At 37.3% G+C, this 22,715-nt stretch overlaps 1 protein-coding gene across 3 annotated transcripts; it reads right to left on the bottom strand.

Moving 5' to 3' along the window:
- Positions 1 to 3,890: 3,890 nt before the first annotated feature.
- On the bottom strand, positions 3,891 to 21,467 carry LOC145589419 (protein ACTIVITY OF BC1 COMPLEX KINASE 7, chloroplastic-like). Of its 3 annotated transcripts, none has more exons than XM_081645962.1 (18): positions 21,270 to 21,467; positions 20,045 to 20,672; positions 19,731 to 19,874; positions 19,487 to 19,612; positions 18,156 to 18,243; positions 17,457 to 17,550; positions 9,859 to 9,952; positions 9,686 to 9,740; positions 9,470 to 9,561; positions 8,794 to 8,964; positions 8,238 to 8,294; positions 8,075 to 8,158; positions 7,163 to 7,247; positions 6,338 to 6,399; positions 6,156 to 6,230; positions 5,958 to 6,062; positions 4,462 to 4,603; positions 3,891 to 4,368 (listed from the first exon to the last, which is right to left on the bottom strand). In XM_081645962.1, exons 2-18 carry the CDS (start codon positions 20,648 to 20,650, stop codon positions 4,295 to 4,297), a joined length of 2,154 nt encoding a protein of 717 aa, XP_081502088.1. In that variant the 5' UTR covers positions 20,651 to 20,672; positions 21,270 to 21,467; the 3' UTR covers positions 3,891 to 4,294. The 3 variants fall into 3 exon arrangements, with proteins under 3 accessions (XP_081502088.1, XP_081502090.1, XP_081502089.1); XM_081645964.1 differs by lacking the exon at positions 21,270 to 21,467 and adding an exon at positions 21,047 to 21,168; XM_081645963.1 differs by lacking the exon at positions 21,270 to 21,467 and adding an exon at positions 20,929 to 21,060.
- Between the last annotated feature and the right edge of the window lie 1,248 nt (positions 21,468 to 22,715).

Raw genomic sequence — 22,715 nt, 5'->3', positions numbered from 1 at the left:
AGGACGTGATAAACGATTTCAATATCAACAATTTCAATTTTCTAATTGGGTGATCTTGGTTATGTTATCTTCTTGTTATCTTGTGATTTTGTTGTCTCCGTCTTCAAATATTTGCTTTAGTTTTAAGATTTGAGATCTAATTTTGTGTTCATCTTTTGTTGTTCTCTTGTTTTTCTGACCGATGTATCGTGTATGATGGTCAAATTAAGGTATGTAAATAACATAGAGGTTAAAATATTATAATTTAAAAATAAAATTAAAAACAAATTTAGAAAAACACCAATAAGATCTTATTACCTTGCTTTCATTACACAATTAAAAAGAAATACTTTTTAATTGTGTAATGAAAGCAAGGTAATAAGATCTCCAACTTCAAATACTTCGTACTTTGACAGGATTCGAAAATTAGATGTCTAAAATATAAGGTAAGACTATTACTAAGTGAGTCAAACTTTATTTGATACTTCAGACAAAATATCCATCATAGGATATTATACTATTAGTATAAGTAATTTTTAATTGTCAAATTAGATAGATCATCAACTTTTTACCAAGGAAAATATAACATTCTCTAGTATTTAAATAAATGAAACGTTTTCCTTGCATTTATGCAAATCTAGGATGTATGGACACTTCATCCAATTGTCGTATCCGTGTCAGACACCAACACCTGTGGGACACACGATGACACGTCTCGTACCGTATCCTACTATGATATAGGTTGTTCAACTTTTTTTATTGAGAAATTTTAAGTAGAGTAAGATAAATAAGGTAATTGTTAAATAATATGGGTGTCTTCATATTGTTAATATGATACTATATAATCTTATGAGAGGACGAAATGACAAATCTACGGTCAAATTCTTTTTTTAAACTATATTTTATGAATTTTAACATCCCGTACCCGTGTCCCTTATTTTGAGATAGACATTTTTCCGTATCCGTTTCGTACTCGTATCCGTGTCCGTACCCGTTCTTGTACAACCTAGATGCAAATGCAATACTTTGACTACTACAGTACTACTCCCTTCGTTCCCTTTTGTTCTTTACATTTTCATTTTAGGTGTTCCTTTTTATTCTTTATAATTAACATCTTTTCTTTTTTAGTCATAAATTTTAGACAAAATTACCCTTGCTTTATCATTTAAATACTCAAATATCCTTACTTTTTCATGTGCATTTGTACCTTTAGTACTATTTTAATGGTTTTCTAATACTCATTATTACTTTCTCTCTCTTTTTTTTTCTTTTTTTTTTTGGGTGAAAGAGTCCTCTCTCTTCTTTTTTCCTTCCTATTTTCTTCACCCCACATGTATAATATTTTTTTTTTTAAAACTAAAATTGAACTGTCAATCATTGAATTATTACAATACACCTCAACTTTACACAGTTTCTTAATTACCGCGCATAATTCCAAATGTCAAAAACAAAAGGGAACGAAGGGAATAATATCTTTATTTATCAATAAATAAAATTATTTGAATATTAATAAACTATTTATTGAAACGATTTCAACAAGTACCTACAAAACTATAAATATTGATTCTTATGTATTAATCACAAACATTAGTCAAAGTAAATAAGATGAATAATGTAAAAAGTAAAAACGTTTTATTTATTTGAACACGGAGCCACGGAGGGGATAGCATATATAATCGGTCTACAACAAGATAAGATTTTTTTTTTTTTTTTTTTTAAACGAAGGATGACCAGGTCATATGGGCTACCTGGTTTACAAAAGAGATTCCAAAAGTCACTAAAAAAAAAGTGATAAGGAAATCAATATTAAGGATGCTAATTTTCATAATCTATGAATAATGAATCTAATTGGGGTTTTAAAGAGTCAAACTAGTTTTTGGCCCGGATAATGCCCCAGGTCATTTTATGTATATTATAAATGATGTTTTATAATATAAATTATGTGATAAAATACAAATATATATTAAATTAGTTATAGTTGTAAATAAAGGAGTAGTTAAGTACAAACAGTATAAAAATATTTAAGTAAAATCAAAAAGATAATCTCACAAACAATGGAACAATATCGGTGCATCGTGATACAAATCGCTGACTTGAAAACTAATTTTCGGCGCAACCAAGGTGCTTAATTGTATTTGCCGGTACGAACCCTTTGGTTAACACATCACTTCCACACAAAAGACACTTTTGGGTGGAAAGTTTGAGTCAAGTAACTTATGCCCAACTGAGAATGTGTTTAGAATATTGTGCTTGATGTAAGGAGTATTTTTTAAGTGTACGTAAAAAAAAAAAAAAAAAAAAAGGGTTTCTTCTATTTATAGAGAAACATGAAAGAACATAGAAGAAAAATCTCAAGCATCAAGGGAGGTGAATAATCACCATAAACATCCTCTTCAATGAGGGATTATAAGAAACTCGAGAAATGACATGGCTCCACATCATTTGCCTAGCTAGTTATGATGACACATGGCGAACTCATGTAATCTCATTGAGTTTTAATATATATATAGATAGATAATTCTGATTGGTTAATATATGTGCTAGTGGATTGTTGACATGGCAAATTCTTCCAATCAAGATTTATTATAGGTAATATAATTACAACAAATTCCCATAAATTAAATAAATAAAGCTGGAAAGACAAAACATTAATTACAGAGCTGCAATCAAATTCCAAATTATAAGGATTCCTCCTTTTTTTTTCATTTTTTTAAGTGGTTGATTCCAAAGAGCACTTAACCAAGTGAAACAGAAGGAGTAATTTACTTTATTTACCCATCTTAAACAAACTTAAATGGTTTGAAAGTAAAGCAAGAATATTTTAAACCATAGAGCAACACATGTCAAAGCAAGTATAGTTCGAGTGCCCTCTGTTTTAGTATATATATAGATAGATAGATTAGTTTTATGATTAGTTAAGTGGTTATTCGTATATGAGTAAAATTCTATTGTTAATTGGATATTCATATTAATTATAATATGTGATGTGTTGTTATAAATAAAAGTCTATTGTCAATAATTTTTTTTTCTTCAAAAGAATTACTAGTATATATTATTTTACGTATATTTTTTTATCCTAAACTAATCTATCCAATCCAATTTAACATGACATTTAATCTAATCACAATAATATCTATTTATCGCTTACGTGGCTCGACACTTGGCGAAAAACTGAATTGTTAAGTGTCGTTGTCTCGTGGCCTGGCTGCGAGACTGGCTTTATTTATTAGTGATATGACCCATTTTAAGCAAACTTAAATGGGTTGAAAGTAAAGCAAGAATATTTTAAACCATAGAGCGACACATGTCAAAGCATATATAGATTAGTTATATGATTATTTACGTGCTTATTCGTATATGAGTAAAATTCTATTGTTAATTGGATATTCATATTAATTATAATATGTGATGTGTTGTTATAAATAAAAGTCTATTTTGTCAATAAAAAGAATTACTAGTATAAATTATTTTATGTATATTTTTTTATCCTAAACAAATCTATCCAATCCAATTTAACATGACATTTAATTTAATCACAATAATATCTATTTGTCACTTACATGACTCGACACTTGGCAAAAAACTGGAATATCACGTGTCGTTATCTCGTGGCCTGGGTACGAAACCGGCTTTATTAATTAGTGGTATGATATGATATTGACAACCTAAAAGTAACAATTGTGTATCAAACAGATCACGGGCCAAAAGTCTATGATTGTTGATTATATTAACACAAATCACTGCACAAATCAATAGTACCACTTGGCACACATACCATTTAACCTCTTTTTTTACTTTCTATTTTTTAAAAATAATTTATAATAAAATCATCAAATAAAGTTAATTCATTACATATAACCAACATTTTTTCTTTCATATTCCCACTAACTTAAATATAGATTATAATAACATTAAACGGTTAAAATGCTCTAAGCATTAAGTAACTTGCATAAAAATTTAAGTATCAAAGTGACGTGTTTTATTTTCTTAAAAACACACATCAAGAAAAAACTCGTGCATCAAACGGGCCAAAAGGCTAGTTTAATCAATGAATAATTGATGTTAAATAAATTACAAGTATATAATGGCATAAGAATTTTCCACAGCTGAGATGTCATTGAACTCCCCTTCTTCAACCTTGCCACCTCGATATCTTCGGTCGTATATAGTTTATCACCATGCAATGGTTATGTACCCTCTCCTCGCAACTTCATCATATATATGAGAAGGCAATTGTATTTAATAATTCTTATATTTACAATATTTCTACAATTTAGGAAGTGTATACACAAATTCTAAAAGACATTTGAATTCTTCATATCATGGTTTCAATCTTATCAAGTCTCTTCACTCTTTGCATGGACCTGATAAGCAAAGTCAGAAAAACACCTGCAACAAAATATGCAGTGAATTACTACCTTTGTGTAATGTATATACCAGAGAAACTTAAATGAAATTGCTTTGCGGGCAGTGGATTCTGACCTGCGCCTACAAACGAACTGTTAGCGACAATTTGACTTCCTTGGCTGCTGAAGGTGACCCCCAGGTTCAGCAGGGTACCGCCTAAAACTGTGTACATGGTTGCCATTTGCAATATTGTTGCCTTCCGAGCTGCTCTTTCTGACTAGAATAGTAGAGTATTTTACCCAACAAGAATTCAAGGCAGAAATTAGTCACGTCAATTTGCGTATGCTCTTTTTATAAAGTAATAATATATAGCTACAATTGCCTTCCTCATCCATATATTCTCAACACTCAGTCATCCAAAGCACAAGCAATGATGCATAGATGAGACGTCTGATTTTCTTTAACGAGAAGTCAAGAATAGCTTTTGACCTGTTGATATTTTTCACAGAAATTCCTACAGTATCATAGTATCTGTTAAAACTTAAAGCTTCCTTCAAAACAACACTAGTGTTCCAAAAATGGATGAACCCATCACACAGATCGTATGTCTGTCTTATAGGCAATAGCCCTAGACAATTTATTGCCCTGAAATACTGATGCTGTTTAAAAATGGAGCTCAATCCCAACAGCTCCCTCACCTCCATGCTCAATTTAAAGAAAACTTCTCACATTAGCACCATGCTAACAAGTCAGTGCTAACTAGTAAATTCCTATAAGAATGTATGCAAGATTCAAAGTACAAATTGACAATACTGACAATATATTAAACAAAATTAGGACATATAAGACACAACTGGCCTATCAAAAAAAGGAAAAAAAAGACACAATTGTAGGCTATGAAATGCACAGCATCCACCCATCCCAAATGACTTATCACAACTAGGATAGTGTAACGAGTAACATGAACTCCATAGGCTTCCATGAATCAAATCACCAATTATTCACACAAATGTAAACTAAGGCCCACTCCATTTCAGCTAGGAATCGCAAAAGCTACACAAAGCATGAGAAGTCATCGAGCTATCTATGTAAAAAAAAGTTTAATTTAGGTTACTCAGGCTTGGCAGCTACTGTTGGTAATGGAAAGAGTGAGGCCTGGCTATTTAATGAATAATTTTGCAGGATTTTAGTCCAAACTGAATACTCAAGTGTCCACATTCACGTCACCGTATTGAGTATCCAGCATGGATACATATAAATACTCTAATTATTAGCCTATAAGGTAACACTCATGACATGCATCATCCTACCAATTGCCAATTGGCAGGTGCATAGTACTTATTTGTTGCCTCTCTACATAGTGGTCATGATAACTAGGAGATCCTCACAACTCAATGGAGGTAAAATGTCACTTTCCATTATAAGTCCTTTTTTATAGGGTAAAACCTCACATCCTCTCTTTCCATCCTTCACATTAGAAGTAGCCCTTTCCTCCAGTCCCTCACAAAAAGAAAATAGAAGAGGAATTATACAGCATGTAATATACACAATCTTAACTTCAAGTGTCTCAAATCCATGGTCATACAGTACGACTATATGAGAACTAAAAATTACATTTGACAGGGGTTTACCTCAAGAACTCGCACTCGTAGCTTTAAATCTCCTGTTTCTAGTTGCTTCACAAACTCTTCTATGCGCTGGACTCGGTATGGCATGGATACTGTGTAGTCTCTGGCCTGCAAATATGAGATAAATTGATGGATTGTTAAATCAACTGTCTGAGCAATTTAGGAAACAAGAGACTAATAGCAAGACAAAAGATTTGCTACATCTTCAGCTTGTTTCCTTATCTCCTGCACGAGTTGAACTCCTGTACGACGTCTGTCTTTCAGCTCAAGAAGCTCCTGCAGGGAGTTTATATACATATTAGATCTACTGCTGAAAGAAAAATTGACATACACATAAGTACTAGATGATAACATTATGCTATATTTATCTCCATTACACATACTTGAGCATATGGTGCAGCAATCTTCACAAAGGAGAAATCCGGGTCAAGAAATTTGCCAACGCCTAGAGGAAAAAAGGGGAGATTGTCAAGTTTCGTCATATAATCACAAAATAATGCTCGCTTATAGCAGCAAGTTATTTACAATCAATTAACTCAAACAACTATACTGGTGGGATCTGGATAAACAACAGAAAGATTAAAGAGCACACCAAAAATTAGCAATCTAGAAAACCCTTTTAGCTTATACCATCTGTTTCTAGGTTCAAAATCTCCTCTAATTTTACTGACTGAAAGCGAAAATAGTTACACTCTAGCAGGAATGGGGTAGGATAATGAGCTAGCAATCTAGAACCTGACAATTGAAGTGAGCTATAAGTATATAATATGATGATCGAGTAATTTCCATATTATACTCAATGTCAGGACCAGGAGAGGATTGGACTTCTCTTAATGCTGATTTGACAAAATAAGATGCAGCACACTCAAAACACTATAATCACTAGTACATCCTGAACAGTCATGGTTAAGGATTCCAATCATCATAGTAAGAGAACACACCCCCATATCATATATTAATCACCAACAAAGCTCATATCTTTTTTTTACTATGTCAGCAGTGTAACAAAAGAACACACTTTTTGCACTCTTCTGCTTCAAAAAGATTGGCTAGCGTGAGAAATTCTTATTCGTCCATTGTATTTTAAAAAAAGGACGAATCAGATCTGGTCTGGTAAACCGTGGCCAACTGGAAACTGATAATATTTTATTATGTGCGTATGTGCGGTGTGCCAGTGTTCTGATAGGAAAGAGTCAGCAGAAGAATACCTTCAAGAGTTGAAAATGCCCTTAAGACGAAGGTAAAGGTAGATGGAAAGCGAAAGGGCTGATCTTGGGCAATAGCAAACAAATCCTGGAATATTTACAATTCATATAACAGAGTAAATAAAAAAAAAAGGATAGTTAATAGGTCAAAATCAAGACCATCACCTGCGCTATATAGTAAAAGCATTCAGTAAAAATTCATCAGAGAATTCTGTACTTATGCCATGTTCTCTTAACCTTATACTGAACTGAAATTATTTTTATCAAATTGAAAATATTTTTACTTAATACTTGTATTATTTTTAAGGTGAAGAGGCCCTTATATGGTCAAACAAGTTCATACATCTAATAACTTCAATATTTTCTGTACAAATAAGCTAAAAGGTTATAAGGTGAAAAGTACTCAAAGCTTTAACAATATAAAATAATATCTATAGACCATGATTAATGAATAATGCAGATAATTAAATACCAATAGTAAAATAAATTTCCTCCCTTCCCCACCTCCCCCCCACCCCCCCCCCCCCCCCCACCCCCCACCCCATCTCACACTCAAAACCTATGAATAAAAGCAGCAATGTGAACTGGAACCTGATACCTTATCCAGCATAACAAATTCAAGGTTGTGTTGTGTACTTTTTCACCTTGCAAAAGGTAAATTTCTGGCTTAATAAGTTCATAAAAGAGTAAGTTCAGAAATGTCACAACTAAAATTAAGTTCAGACAAAGATAGGTTCAGATAACATAATAAACTGTAATAAGTTCAGATATGTCAACGGTTTTCAATTTTACAGACCACAGGCTACACAGCCTAAACCTAAAAAATATATACGCCAATTTATAAAAGCCATCATGAATGCATGAGGCGGTCTAGCTAACCAAGAAATAGATTGACTAAGAAGTTGATTTTCATACCTCACCAATAGCAGCCAACGTTTGCTGTTGATCTGGTGATTGACTCAATAAATTGTCTAAGAAGAACCGCACAGATCTCTTCACCTGTAAGCCGAATGAGAAGCTTTTCAGGTTTAAGATGCAGAGACACAAGAAGTGTTTATGACTTCCTGAAATTACATACCGCAGACAAATCACCTGTAGGCTGAAGTGCTCCAAGATCAATGAGACTCCTAATAACCTGAGTGGATGAGGTTTTTCAGCAAATAATGAATAGGTTTTCCAGTGAAACTGAAGTTGAATCAACAATAAGCTTCTATACTACTCCCTCCGTCCCATAATAATCGACACGTTTGACCTTTTTTCACTATACACATAATAACTTGGACCATAAATTTTTAGTAACATATAAAAAACAAATTTTATCATGAAATATGTTTTTAAATAGGTATTAATACAAAGTTATACAATATCAACTTACACCAACAGACACCCTTCTTGCAGCCAAATGAAGAAGTTGATATAGCATATACTCACCAACATACTCTTTGAGAAAAGCTAAGCCTTAGGCTGGGGAATAAATTAAGTAGCATAAGATGTTGATGATGGCGAGCTACCAAATTATGTTAATAGTCTAATCGATGTCCATATCCAGTGAACCAGACAAACTTTATGTGCTATTGGCCTATTGCAAATTGCTAAAATCTGTTACAGAAAGGCAGTAAAATGCATATTAATACCTTTGTTGCATCTTTCTCGTAAACTGCATAAAACAAATCCAGCAATCTTTCCCGTGTGAAAGATTTGATTTCTCCCATCATTCCAAAGTCGTAATAGATGATTGCTTCATCCTTGTCAATAGCAAGATTTCCAGGATGAGGGTCAGCATGAAAGAAGCCTGTCTTTAATATCTGCAATGATCCAAAATAGAGAAAAAAATTATCAGTGCAAAAAAGAACAGTAATTAGAGTAGTCAAAAGAACACACTCAAACTCTCAACTCTCGTGGCTAACAGTTGAGACTTTGAGACATAACCATCAGCCAAGAATTAATTAATCCCATCAATCAGTTTGATTGCAGAAAGGAGTAAGGTGAATAGTATATCTAAGCTGCCAATTTCTTAATCATTTTACTGCATAAAGGCCATATATTTCCACAGTAAAGATTGTAGTCTGCATTTCCAATTAATAGCTACTAGATAGCTTTGACACGAAGAAATTCTTAATACATGATGCATAAAGCATGGAGTTTACAAAATGACAAGCACAGCATTGCAGCATGAATATCTAATTACTACGTACAACCACATTGTGGCACACTGGCACATATCACTTTTTTCTCAGAACTGATGCATGTGCAGTCCTTTAAAGAATCCATGAGGAACTGAAAGGTTCAAAATTATCATGCACATGGTACCTGAATTAAGTATGCTTCAATAGCACGTGATGCAATCTGAGAACGATTATAGCCACGTGCATCCAGCTTGGCCAGATTATTTATTTTCACGCCTGTTTGAAAAAGTAATCGATCAATTTGGTGAAATAAGCATTCAAAATTAAGCTTCTTAAAGGACTAATTAATTATATGGAGTAGTTTAACTCAGGCCAGAGCATATGAATACCAGCATCATACCTGGAACATATTCCAAGGTCAAAACCTTTAAGGCAGTATAATCCCAGTGAATCATCTGAGTAAGAGAAGGATACAATCACACTATTTTACTAAACAAGTTAACAAGGGAGGTAAAAAAATACATGTAAAGACAATAGCTTGAAAATAGAAATTTCCAACAGAAAGAAACTCACAGGTACTCGAACCCATTTGACATTCCTAAAATCCCGGCGAAATCTATCAGCATTTTTCCCTTCATTGATGTAATCTATTTCTTGGTACAAAATTCTGCAGCACAATTTAAAAGTGAAAATTTCACCGGTCTAGTAAGTTCCAAGGAAATGCATGCCAAGCATTACAATGGTCAAAGGCCGTCAAATTATCAAACAAAAAAAGATCAATGTGTGTGTGTGTTTTTTTTTTTTTTTTTTTTTTTGGATAAGAAATGGATAAAATGTTTCGTAGAAAAAAAAAGGATGATATGTTGATAAAGGACCCAAATAATATTTTCATGAAAAAAAGGAATATATAAATACTAGATACTTGTCAGCTTTATTTATTTCCTCTAAACCTGCAATAAGTTTAGAGGACTGTAGTTTACATTTCCCATCACATCATAAGTTTTGATTTTTTATTATATAAAAACCATCAGTTGTAATAAAAAGAAAATATAGTATTTAAAGCAATACTTCTCATGTTACCCTCTTATTTATCCTTATCACTATTTAACATTTTAATGCAATCTTTAAGAGGGTGATATAGTCAATTGAGCCAAAAAAATTTCAAATTAAAGTGATAGACCTAATAGTGTATTATGAAGAAGAAAGTTTGATCAAGTTCTAGTAGAGAAACTTCAATGAATTCAGTTTAGTGTTTTAAGCATCCTATTATTTCATATGCAAGATAAAATAATGTTCTATGCAAGAAAGAGTTGCTAAGAGTGTAAGACAATAACATATGTATCACGAGAGCAACAACTTGCAATCAAACAGAATAGTTAGATTAGTAATTAACCAGTGGCTTCTAGCCATAAGAAAATCAGCAGAAATAACAAAGGATATAGTAACTACAAAGGAGCAAATATCTTGAGCAACAGCTCTGATGTGAAAGTATGCAACAAATATCTTGTACACTACCAACTAAGCTATGCATATAACCTAAAAGGGGATGGGGGGAGAGGGAAGGACATTCTAGCGCTGGAGTCAAATACTAACTACGTTTTATTTCCCAGTACTTTTTTTTTTATCAAGTTTCTGGACAAATCACAAGTGGTTCATAGTTGTGAGGATTGCTGCTAGACATGTATTTAAATGGACATGACAGCTCTTTTTGTTTCAAACTTACAGGGGATTTATTCTCTTTTGTTTATAAAGCGATACACTAGTCAAACTACTCTCATCAGCAGTAAGAGCCTCCCTACATATTCATAGGCATGATTGGCCTAACCATAACTCTGACCCAAATTCATCAGCATGATAGGCATAACCATTACTCTGAGCCAAATCATTCTATATGAAGTTTTTTTATAGCATATGAGTAACTGGATTGTACAGTCACTTTATTGTTATAAGGCACCTTTCTACTTCATTTGTTTTTAACAATTAGCATATACAAAGCAGTTCCCTGTTTTCCTGTCATAAGGACAATGGTATAGGCACAAGATCTTCCAAAACCACCAAAGAATGACTTTATAGCTCCCAACTTCTTTAGAGAATGGCAGAATAAATACAACCAACCCATCAGCAACCAACCAAGAACCTCTGACTGTCACTCCTCAATCTGTAACCATTTACAGTTCCATTCATGCATGCCCAACATGCATAAGTTAAAGGCAAAGGGATGTTGATGAAAACTACTTTAACAAGACACTATAGGTCTACACCTCTTGAATTTAGACATTGTGAAAACTATATGTCCGTGCAACGAACAGCGTGGCCCAGTCAATAGGTTTTGGTCGAAAGGTCAAGTTTTGATTGAGTAAAGCTTGAAGCTTGCGAAAATCGACATTAATGGCTTGAGGCCATAACTCTCCACATTCTAATACAAATTTCTGAATGCTCTACTCGTCTTAGGATTGTTCTATTTATACTACTCAACTAATACTACTTACGTGGCTAAATGCCTTCAAGGCTACAAATACTACTGCTTGTCCTCTAGTGAAATTAAAAGGTAACAACTAATATTCCAGGGCTCTGTCCTTTTCTTTGTGTTAACCGTGGTTGCTTGTGTTGATGCTTGTTGCTTGGGTCTGTGCTTGTGTTGGGGCAGGGCTGCTCTGCTGATTCTGTCCTCTCTGACGTCTGCCATACACCAATGTCACAGGGGGAGGTTGAGGGCTCATTGCAATACCCGCCCCCAAAAGTGCCAACCTTGTCCTCAAGGTGGAAAAGAGGAAAACGAGCTGATATTGCTGCTGCATCCTCCCAGGTGGATTCGAACTCAGGCAGCCCGTGCCACTTGATGAGCACGTCCAATCCTTCTCTCTGGCCTAGCTTTGGCCTGCTGTCGAGCACATCTTCAGGTTCCACCACCAGCTCCAGCTCCGGGGTAATTTGTGGGGGTATATTCGGTGAACTGGGAACACCTTCTCGTGCCTGCTTCAACTGGGATACGTGGAAAACAGGGTGGAGCTTGCATTCATCCGGAAGTAGCAGCTTGTAGGCCACTTTTCCCACGTGTTCTATGATCTCAAATGGTCCATAGAAGCGAGCAGCGAGCTTCTCAAATGGTCTCCTTGTGAGAGAGTGTTGGCGGTACGGTTGGAGTTTGAGAAACACCCGATCTCCCACCTTAAATTCCAGCTCCCTTCTCCTCCTGTCTGCATTGTCCTTCATCACCTGTTGGGCACGAATCAAATTGAACTTAAGCTCATCGAGCATGATGTCCCTGGACTGCAGTGTCTCCTCAACCGAATCCACTGTAGTCTGACCCAATCCAATTCGCAGCAACTTAGGGGGATCCCTTACATACATAATCTTGAAAGGAGTTACTTGAGTTGACGAGTGAGAGGAGGTATTATAAGAGTATTCGGCCCACGGTAACCAGGCTGCCCAAGATCTTGGCTGCTCCCCCGCAAAACACCTCAAGTATGTCTCTAGCCATTTGTTCACCACCTCCGATTGTCCGTCAGTCTGGGGGTGGTAAAAAGTACTCCGGTGAAGTTGGGTCCCTTGTAGTCTGAACAGTTCACGCCAAAAAACACTCGCAAAGATTCGGTCCCTGTCTGTTACTATGCTATTTGGCACCCCATGCAGCCTGACTACCTCCCGGACAAAAATTTCAGCCACCCTTGAGCCGTGAAAGGATGCCGGAGCCCGATAAAATGGGCGTATTTCGACAACCTGTCCACCACAACTAGGATTGTGTCAATTCCCTTCGACTTAGGTAGTCCCTCTACAAAGTCCATAGTGATGTCATCCCAAACCTTCTCCGGTATCGGCAAGGGTTGTAGCAGCCCTGCCGGAGACTGCTGTGAGTGTTTGTTGCGTTGACATACGACACAATTCCGGACATACTCTGCCACGTCTCGTCGCATGCCCACCCAGAACCATTCCCCAGCCATGCGGAGGTAAGTCTTTGTGTCTCCGGTGCGGCCACCTTCCGGGGAATCATGGTATGTTTGAGTAATTCCCCTTTCATGCCGGAATAGCGGGGAATAATTAGCCGCCCTTTGTACAGGAGCAGCCCCTGTTCTACAGTGTACCCCTGCCCCCCTTCGCCATTCTTCACAGCCTTCAGTATTTTCTGAATCTCAGCGTCTCTCTGAATCTCTTCCTTTAAGGCCTCCCAGTCCACTCCTTAGGCCCCTAATTCTGTTCCAGCGCCACTCTCTCCCCTCCTTGACAGGGCGTCGGCCACTAGCCACCCCCGGTTTGTATTGCAATTCGAAGTCGAATCCAATGAGCTTCCGCACCCACCTTTGTTACTCCATACCCACCTCCCTTTGTTGAGTGATGAATTTCAAACTTTGTTGGTCACTCCGAACAATGAACCTCCTACCCAAAAGATAATGTTTCCACTTTTACACCGCTAAACACACCGCCATGAGTTCCTTCTCGTATATGGATTTGCTTCACCCGTTAGGGGCCAACACCTTACTAAAAAAGGCCACCGGTCAGCCATCTTGCATTAGAACCGCCCCGAGCCCGAACCCGGAAGCATCAGATTCCACAACAAAAGGTTTCTTGAAATTTGGCATGACCAACACAGGGGCCGTTGTCATGGCTTCCTTCAATCTCTGGAACGCCTCCTCCGCGGCCATTGTCCACCCATAATTATCTTTCTTTAGTTGCTGCGTTAAAGGTTGAGCAATCTGGGCATAGTGTTGAATGAACTTACGGTAATAGCCCGTAAGTCCTAAAAAACCCCAGAGATCCCTTAGAGATTTCGGAGTGGGCCAACTAACCATGGCCCGTATCTTTTCTTGGTCCACGGCCACGCCCTCCTTTGATATGATATGACCCAAGTATGCCACAACCTCCTTGCCGAACTCACATTTCTTCATATTGGCAAACAGAGCTTGTTCTTTGAGAGTGGCCAGCACGATCTTCAAATGTTCCACGTGCTCTTCCCCGCTAGAACTGTACAAAAGAATATCATCAAAGAAAACAAGCACAAACTTGCATAAGTAAGGGCGAAAAACATCATTCATAAGAGATTGAAAGGTGGTCGGGTAACCCGAAGGGCATCACTGGAAATTAGTAGTGTCCCTCGTGGGTTCGAAACACCGTTTTGTGTGTGTCTTCCGATTTAACAAGGATTTGATGATAGCCGGCTTTTAGGTCGAGCTTGGAAAAAATTCGAGCCCCATGTAACTCATCTAAAAGCTCATCGATCACGGGAATCGGGTATTTATCGGGCACCGTCTCCTTGTTCAAAGCCCGGTAATCAACACAAAACCGCCACGAGCCGTCCTTTTTTACTAAAAGAACCGGACTCGAAAACGGGCTCGTGGAAGGCCTTATGATTCCTGCCTCAAGCATTTCCCCAATTAACTTCTCAATTTCATCCTTTTGAAACTGGGGGTAACGATATGGGCGTACACTCGCTGGATTGCTGCCTTCTTTAAGGACAATGGCGTGCTCATGCCCCTCTCCGGTGGTAATCCGGTGGGGCTGTCGAACACCACCCCATAACCAATCAACACCTCCCTCAAAAACTCAGTCATTATGTGGTTTCTCCTCTTCCAGCCTACTACATTCAATCAATAGTCCCTCCTTCTGCTTTTGGAGAGTTTTAATCATAGCTTTAAATGTAATTCCAGTTCGGGCGAGGCTCGGGTCCCCGCGAATTTTCACCTTCTCTCCCCCAGCTTTAAGGCTCATCTCCTGTAACTTCCAATTAGTCATCACCTCCCCGTGTTTCTCCTGCACGCCCAATATCACATCAGAGTTCCCCAAGTGAAGGGGTAGAAATTCCTCTTCTATTTCCAAGTCCCCACTGAGTTTTAATCGTACCCCGAAACACTGACCTTGGCCCTTAATCGCCTCCCCGTTGCCCAAGGAGACCCCAAAGGTTCCGTTTTCGGTCACCGGAATCCCTAACTTCTCCACGGCCTTAAGAGATATAAAGTTATGAGTCGCCCAGGGTCAATCATCACCACGACAGGGGTCCCCTTAATTTCTCCGGTGAGCTTCAAAGTTTTTGGGTTAGATATCCCTACCAACGAATTCATCGATATCGCGGCCGGATTGATCTCCTTCTCTTCCACTGGCGCACCTCTATGGCCGAGAACTCACCGGACTCGTCCTCCTCTTCTTCAACCAGCAACACACTTAGCCCCTTTGAAGAGTAAACATGGGTGGGTCCGGTCCAACAACCGTCACATTTGAAGCACAAGCCCTTAGCCCTTTTCTCTGGTATTTCTTTCTCCGTCAGTTGTCTCACCTCGCCGCTGAACCCGGAGGAACTCGAGTTAGATCAGTTTTGGTACGGGGTGGTTCGTTAGTTTACTGACGAGGTCGAACTTTGGGTGTCTGGGAAGTTTATGGGTAGGCTTTCAGTGGGTTTTGTGATGGGTTGTTTAGTGTGTTGTTTGGGCCGGCCCAGTACCAAACAAAGTAGTAGCTAGGCTCTTGTTAAAATAGGAGTAAGGGCCTGGTTTTGCAAATGCCCCACCCGTTTTCTTAGGCTGCTGACCCGATTCCTTTCCTCGACCCGTAAGGCCAGATCCATAGCATCTTCTAGGGTTAATGGATTCAACATCCGGATCTCTGCTTTAACCTCTTCCTTAAGTCCATTTATAAACTGACCCTTCATCAAGCTTTCTGGAATGTCATGCAAGGGCGACGCTTTTTCGATGAAGGCTCTACGATATTCCACCACCGTCATAGTCTGAGTTACAGCTAGCCATTGCTCGTGCAACGTCCCCGAGTTAACGGGTCGAAACTGGTTTAATACCCTGCCCTTGAGCTCTTCCCACCCAATCAGAGGACAGCGGAGACTCTCCCACTGATACCACCGGAGGGCGTCTCCGTCCATGGCTACGATCGCAGCTTGCAACTTTTCCATCTCCGATAAGAGATAAAATTGAAAATATTGCTCACTCCGTAATATCCACCCGTCGGGGTCAGATCCGTCAAACACCGGCATGTCCAGTTTCCAGTACTTCCAGTTTCCTCTTCCTTCATTGCCGTCGTTCTGGTTCAGAACGCCACCCCCTTCGAGGCTCCACGTTCCGATTCTCAAGCCGCCGAGGCCGTTGAACCCCCCGGCGTTAAAGGGTGGCTCATTAAAGTTACCTCCTCGTGGACGATCCATCTCGTCTTCCACCGTCTCGGGCTGCTTACCCAGAGCCTTGATGAGCCCACGAACTTCCTCAAAGAACTTCTCTTGGTTCGTCTTCATTAGTGCGTTCTGTTGATTATGGTCATTGCGAAATCGATCGACACGACCTTCGAGTATTTGCCGCACCTCGTCTATGGCTTCTCTGTTTCTACGCGCCTCTTCCTCCTGACTCTTCAGCAGAACCTGTTGGAGAGAGTTCTCTCCGTCTTCAATTTTGTCAAAAATCGATTCCACCCGTTCATCCAAGGCGGCTACACGTTCCACGGTCACTGTCGGCGCCATCGGGGCCATTCTTGCTCTGATACCAACTGCAACGAACAACGTGGCCCAGTCAGTAGGTTTTGGTCGAAAGGTCGAGTTTTGATTGAGTAAAGCTTGTGAAAATCGACATTAATGGCTTGAGGCCATAACACTCCACATTCTAATACAAATTTCTGAATGCTCTACTCGTCTTAGGATTGTTCTATTTATACTACTCAACTAATACTACTTACGTGGCTAAATGCCTTCAAGGCTACAAATACTACTGCTTGTCCTCTAGTGAAATTAATCTTTGTGTTAACCGTGGTTGCTTGTGTTGATGCTTGTTGCTTGGGTCTGTGCTTGTGTTGGGGCAGGGCTGCTCTGCTGATTCTGTCCTCTCTGACGTCTGCCATACACCAATGTCACAGGGGGAGGTTGAGGGCTCATTGCAGTCTGATTAAGCTATCAATTTATATTTTTCCAACAACATTTGGTCATATCAACCCTTAAAATGTAAATAACCCTCATCCTACCTTAATCCCAGCAAAATGCACAAATTCTAGTGCATCGTATTAAATCCAATTAAGACAACCACCAAGGCCAATAGAGAAAAAAGACGAGAATTAGAGCTGAAAGCACAAAGTACAGCATATCATCCTCCATAGAATATCACAAGAAAGAATAAAGAGAATTAACTCAAAGAAGGAACACCAGTGAAAATTTTAACAACAGAAAAGAAATAACAAAACAGTTTAGAACTTACGTAGCACATTCTTCATATATACCAATCCAATCCCTAGTTGGACCCCCTAAAGACTCACTTTTCTGGAAATATTCTGCAATCAGCTTCAGATTTCCTGAGTTTAAAGTAGCCAATTATTTCATGCAGAAACCTCTGGAAGCAAAATTGAGAGACAAAAAAAAAAAAAAAAAAAAAAAAAAAAAAAAAAAAACTTCAATGTGTATTAACCTACAATTCATGTATGACTTCATTATATATCATGGAGAATAGCAACTATGATGTGGCAAGTGTAGATGGTCTTTCTCATAAGATGCTAAAGTGAATAATGAAAGGTGACAAGGAAAAAGGAAAGTATGACCATAACCAACTGATGAGGTTTCTGCCCAGAGGGAGCAAGTGGTGAAGGTTATTAAATGTAGGTAGGAATTAGAAAAAAAAAATTAGTCTAAGTATTATATAAGCAGTGAAAATCCCTTTATTGCTTAGCTAATCCCATATCATTAGCAGGCCAATAAGCTTGAAAAAAGTATAAGACCAAAATCATCATGATATAATGCTTTATAAGTTAAGGGAACATATTAGAAAAACTATTTCGCAAGGACAATTTAATTGTGTTAAGACGGTGCTTGAGAGCCAATCCTACCCTATAGTGTTTTGGTGAGAATGTTGCTTTAGTTATAGACAATATTTGGTTGTCATAATAAGTCAACCATTGCTTACGTAAATCAATATCAAAAAGTCTCTTCAAGCCAGGCCTTTGAACTTTTACAACAACTTTCTCTCCATTATGCAGGATAGCTCGATGAACCTACAAGGGACATTCACAATGTTTAATGTCACAGAGTTGAGTAAGCACTTGAAATGCAGCATGCCAGCACAAAACAGTTTATATTAGTCATAAGTTCTAGTTTGCATTATTCAAATCTCATTCTTGCTTTATATTCCCTATATGGAAAGTTAAAAATGCAAGAATACTTTTAGCTGTGTCAAAAATCTAGTGAATTCAGTTATATTAGTATGTGTGCTGATGTGGTTTTTTTTTTTTTTTTTCACCATGAGAACAACTTTATTTGATCAGCCCTTACATAATCAGAAGACAGATATATAGATTTTGCAGATTTAGCAAGCACAGGAAGCTACAGTTGCATTTTCTGTAGAACATACATGTAATATCACAAAATTTACAAATATATCTAAATATTTTGTCAATGTAGCATATCAGCAAGTATATCTTAACCTCTAAGGGTAAGTTGGACACGAGGTCATTTAATCATCTTACTGGTGGGAAAATGCCCCCAAAAACCTCCTCGCTTATAAAATTATGAGGCTTATCTTATCAAATGGTAAACCACCATCACATCAGGACTAAAATGCTGAGAGAAATCAACTTCAACATCCCCAAGTAAGTTCTTATGATCTCTTGTCTATTTTACCAGAATTAATCTTTCAGTTTTCAAAGCTGCATTTTCTATCTAGAAGACAGTCGCAGTATAGAAAGAATGATATGGAAATCTTAAGAAAGTATAAATAAGAAATGAAGTGTGGCATTGTTTGTGACATCCTTGTTATAGAATTATCCTTTGGTTTTGCATGATTAGGGAAGTTCTTTGATCTCAAGATGCTCTGGCCCATGAAAAGGCACTTTATACCAGGAGCAGAGGAACTTGTCTTTAACTATCTTGAATTATGTAAATCCAGAAAATACAACTGGAAATTACAGTAATTTTTAAATCAAGTTCACATTTTAGTAAACTGCTTGAAAGAGCCTCTCGACTAATCTTGATTTGTTAGAAGTAATGTTGTGTACATATTGTGATACGGACCCCCAAAATGTCCACAAATCAAAGATGACCATATTTCACACTTGTTGAGATTCAAGTCAAGTCCCAGGAAAAATAATACAGTATATGGAATATCGCTGTATGACATTGCTATCCATTCAAGAGCAGCCTTAAATAAACATTCACAACTGACCCAAGAATTTACTGAAATTATTTTTACCACTGTGATCATTTGACAAAGAAAAAGAGTAAAAGTCAGGGAGTGGACACCTGACCAAGACTAGCAGCAGCAATAGGCTGATCTTCAAATTCTCTAAAGAGAATGTCAACAGGAGCTCCAAGTTCAGCAGCAATGAACTCTTTTGCTTTGTTCGATGAGAATGCAGGTACCCTATCCTGCAAACAATTCCATATGTAAAATAAGCTCATCAGAATCTGAATATAAATGATATTGCTTTGCTTTGAATAGAGCATAGAAAAGACATCTTGTGAGTTATGACCATATATGTCTAACCTGCAACTTCGCAAGCTCATCTACATACTCTCGGGGAAATAAATCAGATCTCGTAGATGACAGTTGCCCAATTTTAATAAAAGTTGGACCAAGCTGCAGCACACGTTCCCTCAACCATGAAGCAGTTCTTTTCCTTCTCTTCTTCTGCACATAGCAGTATTGAGGACGTATGTAAATAAAGCGCAAACAAAATTACTAAAAGTGTAATTGTTAGAGCCAATGGACAGGAAAACATGATCCAAACAGGATGGAAGCAATAGGCATCAAATTAATACTTTTTTTTTTAAATGTTTAAAAAAGGACATGAAACATACTTGCTTCTCTTCATCAAATCCACCAATATATGCCCATTTTGCATTCTCTAATAAAACACGTACACGAAGAGAAAGAACGAACGACCAGACATCAGCAGACCTTTGGACAGAACTGTAATTGTCATTAGCCCAACTAAACCCTGCATCACTTGGCATTACCCTTGGTTCCTCTAAAAGAGGAAGTCCTTCATCCTCCAAAACTCTGGACCTCTTAACCAAGGATGAAGGTGCTTCTCTCGTAACTATATTCATTCCATTAACCACCTTACTTGCTCCATTAATAACCTTACTTGCTCCATTAATATTCTGCTTGGTACCGTTCACTGTTCTAGCCTTGTCAACAGGGGGGTTTCTTATAGTTTTTACAACTTCACTTGTTGGCACCAATTTAATTGAACGTTTATCACTACCTGTACCTGTCGGCTCTTTGGTTTGTCGCATCTCCACCTGAAACCGGAAACCTTTAGTAAAGGCTTGCCCCTCGGACTTGGGCAATCGTCTCCCAGAAATCGAGCATGAAGAACCAAGGTCATCAACTGCTGTTCTTTGTTGGTATAGCTCAAAATTGCGGCAATAACAGCCCTGTGAAGCTAGTATTGCCGCCATTTAAGCAAGATCCTCACAAAAACTGATCAAACACAAACTTTATGTTACAATTACAACTAGTCTAAAATCATGACATAAATGAAGTCTTCAGAAAATCAAATTCCACATTTAATAAAAAATAGTAATCAAATAGCTACAACTACATAACATTACCAAATGGGCAAATGAACAATGAATTTAACTCAATCAACACTTCAAATTTACACAAAACTACACATGATATTATTCCATGCAAACTTGAGAAACGAAATTCGATGTAAATAGAGCAATTAACCTACCAAACTCAAATACTAGCAATACCACAAGCTGGTGTCAGTACATTGCAAACATACATATTCAACAAACACAAAAACTATCAAATGTCCAATATCATAACAGAAGTATATTAAAACATACTCTCTTCCCCTCCGTCTTTTCGGGAATTGATTGTCACGTTGACAGTGTTTAAACTAGTAACGTGACAACTAAGTTCGGACCCAATTAGCAATATACAAAACAAACCCCACCATCAGAATAGAACTAATAATCAACTTCAATTTAGCAAATGGCGTGCAAGAAACATATACCCACATAACCATTAATCAATTTTACAGTAAAAACCACAAAAAAAAAATGTTACCTTTCAGAAAGACCCAGTATCAAAGCAACACGCTATTGCCAAATTCCCCTCAAACCCAGAAATTAAATCAATCAAAATGTCAAAATCAAGAGTTTCTTAACAATTTGACTATTCATACATCAAAAAATCAAAGAGGGTATTGTATTTATTGCAAAGAGAAAGAGAGAGATTGAGAAAATTTTAGAATAATTAATAAAAATAAATAAATTTAATTAAAGGAAGTATAATTTGGACTGACATTGAATATAATTAATGGATGCAAATGCGTTTCGTGTGTATATGCACATCAACGGCTGTGAGTCACAGACTTTTGGACGAATAGTTAGTTACTGTATTTTCACTGTTTGGTAAACTAACTGTTGACGTGTCCTTTGCTGTCACCTGTGATACCGTCACAGCCGGTGAAATATGTACTAGTTGTCTCGTACAGTGTACAGTAGTATTTAGTATCAGTACACGTTTAAAATCCGGGAAAAACATTAGGATTTTTCTAGCATTAAATTATTAAGGTAAAATCACTCGAGCGTTAAATAAGAGAATTAAAAGTGGAATTATTAAAGGCAAATAAATTTTAATTACATTTATTGACGCGTAATTTTGTCATGTATTCCCAACTCGTATTAATTTGTTATCTAACGTGAGCCCTTTCCCTAAATAATGTTGGGATATTATCTAATTCCCAAATTACAGCTAATCTTTTTTTAATTCCCACTATATTGTCCACGTCACCAGTTCAGTGGGAATTTTTTTAAAAATGGGTTCATTAGAAAACCGCTACTTCAAATAGCGGTTTACTTATTAGAAACCGCTACTTGAAGTGGCGGTTTGTATTTACTACGTATTTTTTTAACAAAATCACTTTCCCCTTTTCCCTTGTAAAATAATTCAACAAAATCATAACTAGCGGTGTTTTGAGAAAAACCGCCACTTCAAGTAGCGGTGTATGAAATTAAAACCGCTACTTCAAGTAGTGGTTTATTCTCTTAATACCGCTACTTTAAGTAGCAGTTTGTTGCTGGACCGAGAAAAAAAAAACCGGTTTGTTTTCCTTAGCTGATGTGGACGGTACGGTGGGAATTAAAAAAAGATCGGCTGTATTTTGGGAATTGCGTGTTTTCCCAACATTATTTAGGGAAAAGGCTCATCTAACGTCGAGATGCTTGTTAGCAAGATCCAATTATTTGTTTTTTTTAATGGTAGTATTAAGTTGAAAATAGTATGGTAGAGGGAGATGTATCTGTGGGAGTTTATAGGTACTACGCAGCAAAAAATCATGAATCATATTCATAAAAGTACCTAATCCCAAGAACACATGCATAACACACAAGACACATAATCATACCTTTGAAGCGTGAATTCCACGTAGCAAATGATTGACAAATCAGGGAGAGAATAGAGCCCCAAGCGTTGCTCCTCTACTTAGTCCACGAGCTTCGAACGAGTCGT

This window comes from Chenopodium album, chromosome 17, assembly GCF_948465745.1.
Source record: "Chenopodium album chromosome 17, dcCheAlbu1.1, whole genome shotgun sequence".
Taxonomy (NCBI): domain Eukaryota; kingdom Viridiplantae; phylum Streptophyta; class Magnoliopsida; order Caryophyllales; family Amaranthaceae; genus Chenopodium; species Chenopodium album.
The sequence above is the reverse complement of the archived record's forward strand: the minus strand, read 5'-3'. Positions and strand labels throughout refer to the sequence as shown.

Coding starts and splice junctions, on each gene's coding strand:
- LOC145589419 (XM_081645962.1), bottom strand. CDS start 20,650: ATGGCGGCAATACTAGCTTCACAGGGCTGTTATTGCCGCAATTTTGAG. Junction 9,562..9,685: donor GACCTTGGAATATGTTCCAG/GTATGATGCTGG, acceptor TTTTTCAAACAG/GCGTGAAAATAAATAATCTG. Junction 8,965..9,469: donor TTGAAGCATACTTAATTCAG/GTACCATGTGCA, acceptor GGATCATTGCAG/ATATTAAAGACAGGCTTCTT.